The sequence below is a fragment of the Phalaenopsis equestris genome, unplaced genomic scaffold, assembly GCF_001263595.1.
Source record: "Phalaenopsis equestris unplaced genomic scaffold, ASM126359v1 Scaffold000275, whole genome shotgun sequence".
Lineage (NCBI taxonomy): Eukaryota > Viridiplantae > Streptophyta > Magnoliopsida > Asparagales > Orchidaceae > Phalaenopsis > Phalaenopsis equestris.
Genome location: NW_018164717.1, coordinates 53,718 through 55,841, shown reverse-complemented (window position 1 = coordinate 55,841; position 2,124 = coordinate 53,718). Strand labels below are relative to the sequence as shown.

Here is a 2,124-nt window from a genome sequence, read left to right as displayed (position 1 = left end):
TCGCGAACAACGAGCCGCCCTTAACTCTTATGTATTTGCATTTCTAACACTTAAATTTCAATTTTTAAGGACATATTATTATATCCATGAAAAAATATATTTCATTTTGTTAAGTTAAAATGATGTAGATGTGAAAATTTTGAATGACAAACATGTAAAATGTAGAGTTGAGATGTTTTGTATAGATTTGGCTCTTTATCATAGAAGATCCATGAAAGCAGAATTCAGTAATAATTCCACGCCCAAAAAATTATCCTAAAGTATTTGTCTTTTAGACTACAACAAACAACCACGCGAGACTCCCCATCCTCGCCTTAAGTCCACAATCAGCGCTTAAATTGCCTGCTTCTATCTCCATAGGTAGCAACCTTGTTCTTTGTCATCAGCAGCCATGCATCACTTCAACAAATCTTCATCCATCAATCTTGTTGCATCCCTAACTCTAACCATAGTCCTAACCTCTCACCGCCCTCTCCTCCTCCTCCTCCTCCTCCTCCTTTTTTGCTCAATAGTCGCCTCAGCCGCGTACCTATCATCCCGCCCCTTCCCGGTCTTTTTCCTCAACTACTCATGCCACCAACCCGATCCCGAATACCGCTGCACCTACGAGCTTTGCGAATATATAGGCATGAGCTCCCGCCAATACTCCGACGAGAGCGCCAAATTCATGCGTGCCATATATCGCAAGTCTGGCCTTGGCGATGAGACATACGCCCCTCCTTATGTCTTCCAGCGTGATTTCAATGCAAAGTTTAAGTACGCCATCATCGAGGCTGACGACGGCATGTTCTCCGTCGTCTCATCCCTCTTGTTCAAGTTGTCGGTACCAACGGAGAAGATATCGGTTGTGATTGTAGCTTGCAGCATGTTCTCACCCGCCCCTTCATTGGCTTCGCGACTGGTTAATCGCTTCGGCTTCCGATCGGATGTAAAAACTTTTAATCTCTCCGGTATGGGATGCAGTGCTGGTGCTGTCGGGATGGATTTAGCTGTCCGGATTCTCAAACGTAGTCAAGGCTATGCGCTGCTTGTCGTCACCGAGGCTACGGGTCTCAGCTGGTATGTGTCTGCTCGAGCTTTCATATATATTTTCCCTTTGTTTTTGCATGATCATCTACCTCATTACACACAACGACAGGTACTACGGGGATAACCGTCAAATGCTAGTCACCAACTGCATCTTCCGCGTCGGGGCCGCCGCCACCCTCCTCACTAGCGACCCCGCTGCTAGACACGCCGCAAAATTCGAACTCCTCCACAACCTCCGAACCCACCATGGCGCCGAAGATGCCGCCTACTACGCCGCCTTCCAAGCAGAAGACCCAAACGGTTCCATCGGCGTCTCCCTCACTAAGGACCTAATACGCGTCGCCGGCGTTGCCCTCCGCGACCACATATCCATCCTCGCTCCGCGTGTCCTCCCCATCACAGAGCTCCTCCGGTATGCGTGGCGGGTTGCGATCTCCGTTGCCAAAGGGGAGTCAGCCAAGTCGGATGTGCCAGACTTCACTACGGCGTTCGAGCACATGTGCATTCACACTGGGGGGAAGGCAGTCATCGATGCTGTTGGCCGGAACATGGGCCTCGATGATCGGATCATTGAAGCGGCCCGGATGTGTTTGCACCGGTTCGGGAACACGTCGAGTTGTTTGGTGTTTTACGAGTTGGGGTACTTTGAGGCGAAGGGCCGGGTTAGGAGAGGTGACCGGGTTTGGATGCTGGCTTTCGGGACGGGTTTCAAGGCATGCAGCGTTGTGTGGCGCGCGTTACGAGATGGAAACATGGAGCCGGATTGCCCATGGAGGGATTGTATTCATAGGTACCCCGTGAAGCTGGACTTTGCTATAAAGTAGCGCCAAACTTTAGGCTTGTTTTAATGTGTTAGGGTGGGGAATGGGGATCTACAATTCGGTTAGTAAATGTGGGTGGGATAAATAATGTACGAGGGAGGATTAATTAAATAAGCGTGACAATAATCTAACGTCTATTACTGATATAAAAATTCTTACAGTGATCACCGTATTTCATTTCATCTTTCCTTTTTCCTAAATTATGAAATAGTAAAACGTAGTTACTATAGCAATTTGCTATATACATGGTATTAAAATGGTTTAAGAGCTACGC

The 2,124-nt window shown here is 47.9% G+C and overlaps 1 protein-coding gene across 1 annotated transcript; it reads left to right on the top strand.

Annotated features, from left to right (window-relative positions):
- Positions 1 to 391: 391 nt before the first annotated feature.
- On the top strand, positions 392 to 1,853 carry LOC110024784 (3-ketoacyl-CoA synthase 17-like). The gene is made up of 2 exons (XM_020724942.1): positions 392 to 1,059; positions 1,139 to 1,853. The coding sequence occupies exons 1-2, from the start codon at positions 392 to 394 to the stop codon at positions 1,851 to 1,853; spliced, it is 1,383 nt and encodes a 460-aa protein (XP_020580601.1).
- The last annotated feature ends 271 nt before the right edge of the window (positions 1,854 to 2,124 follow it).

Bases quoted from the DNA above. Each gene is read 5' to 3' on its own strand.
- LOC110024784 (XM_020724942.1), top strand. From the start codon at position 392: ATGCATCACTTCAACAAATCTTCATCCATCAATCTTGTTGCATCCCTA. The intron at 1,060-1,138 runs GTATGTGTCTGC...ACACAACGACAG, and splicing joins GAGGCTACGGGTCTCAGCTG to GTACTACGGGGATAACCGTC.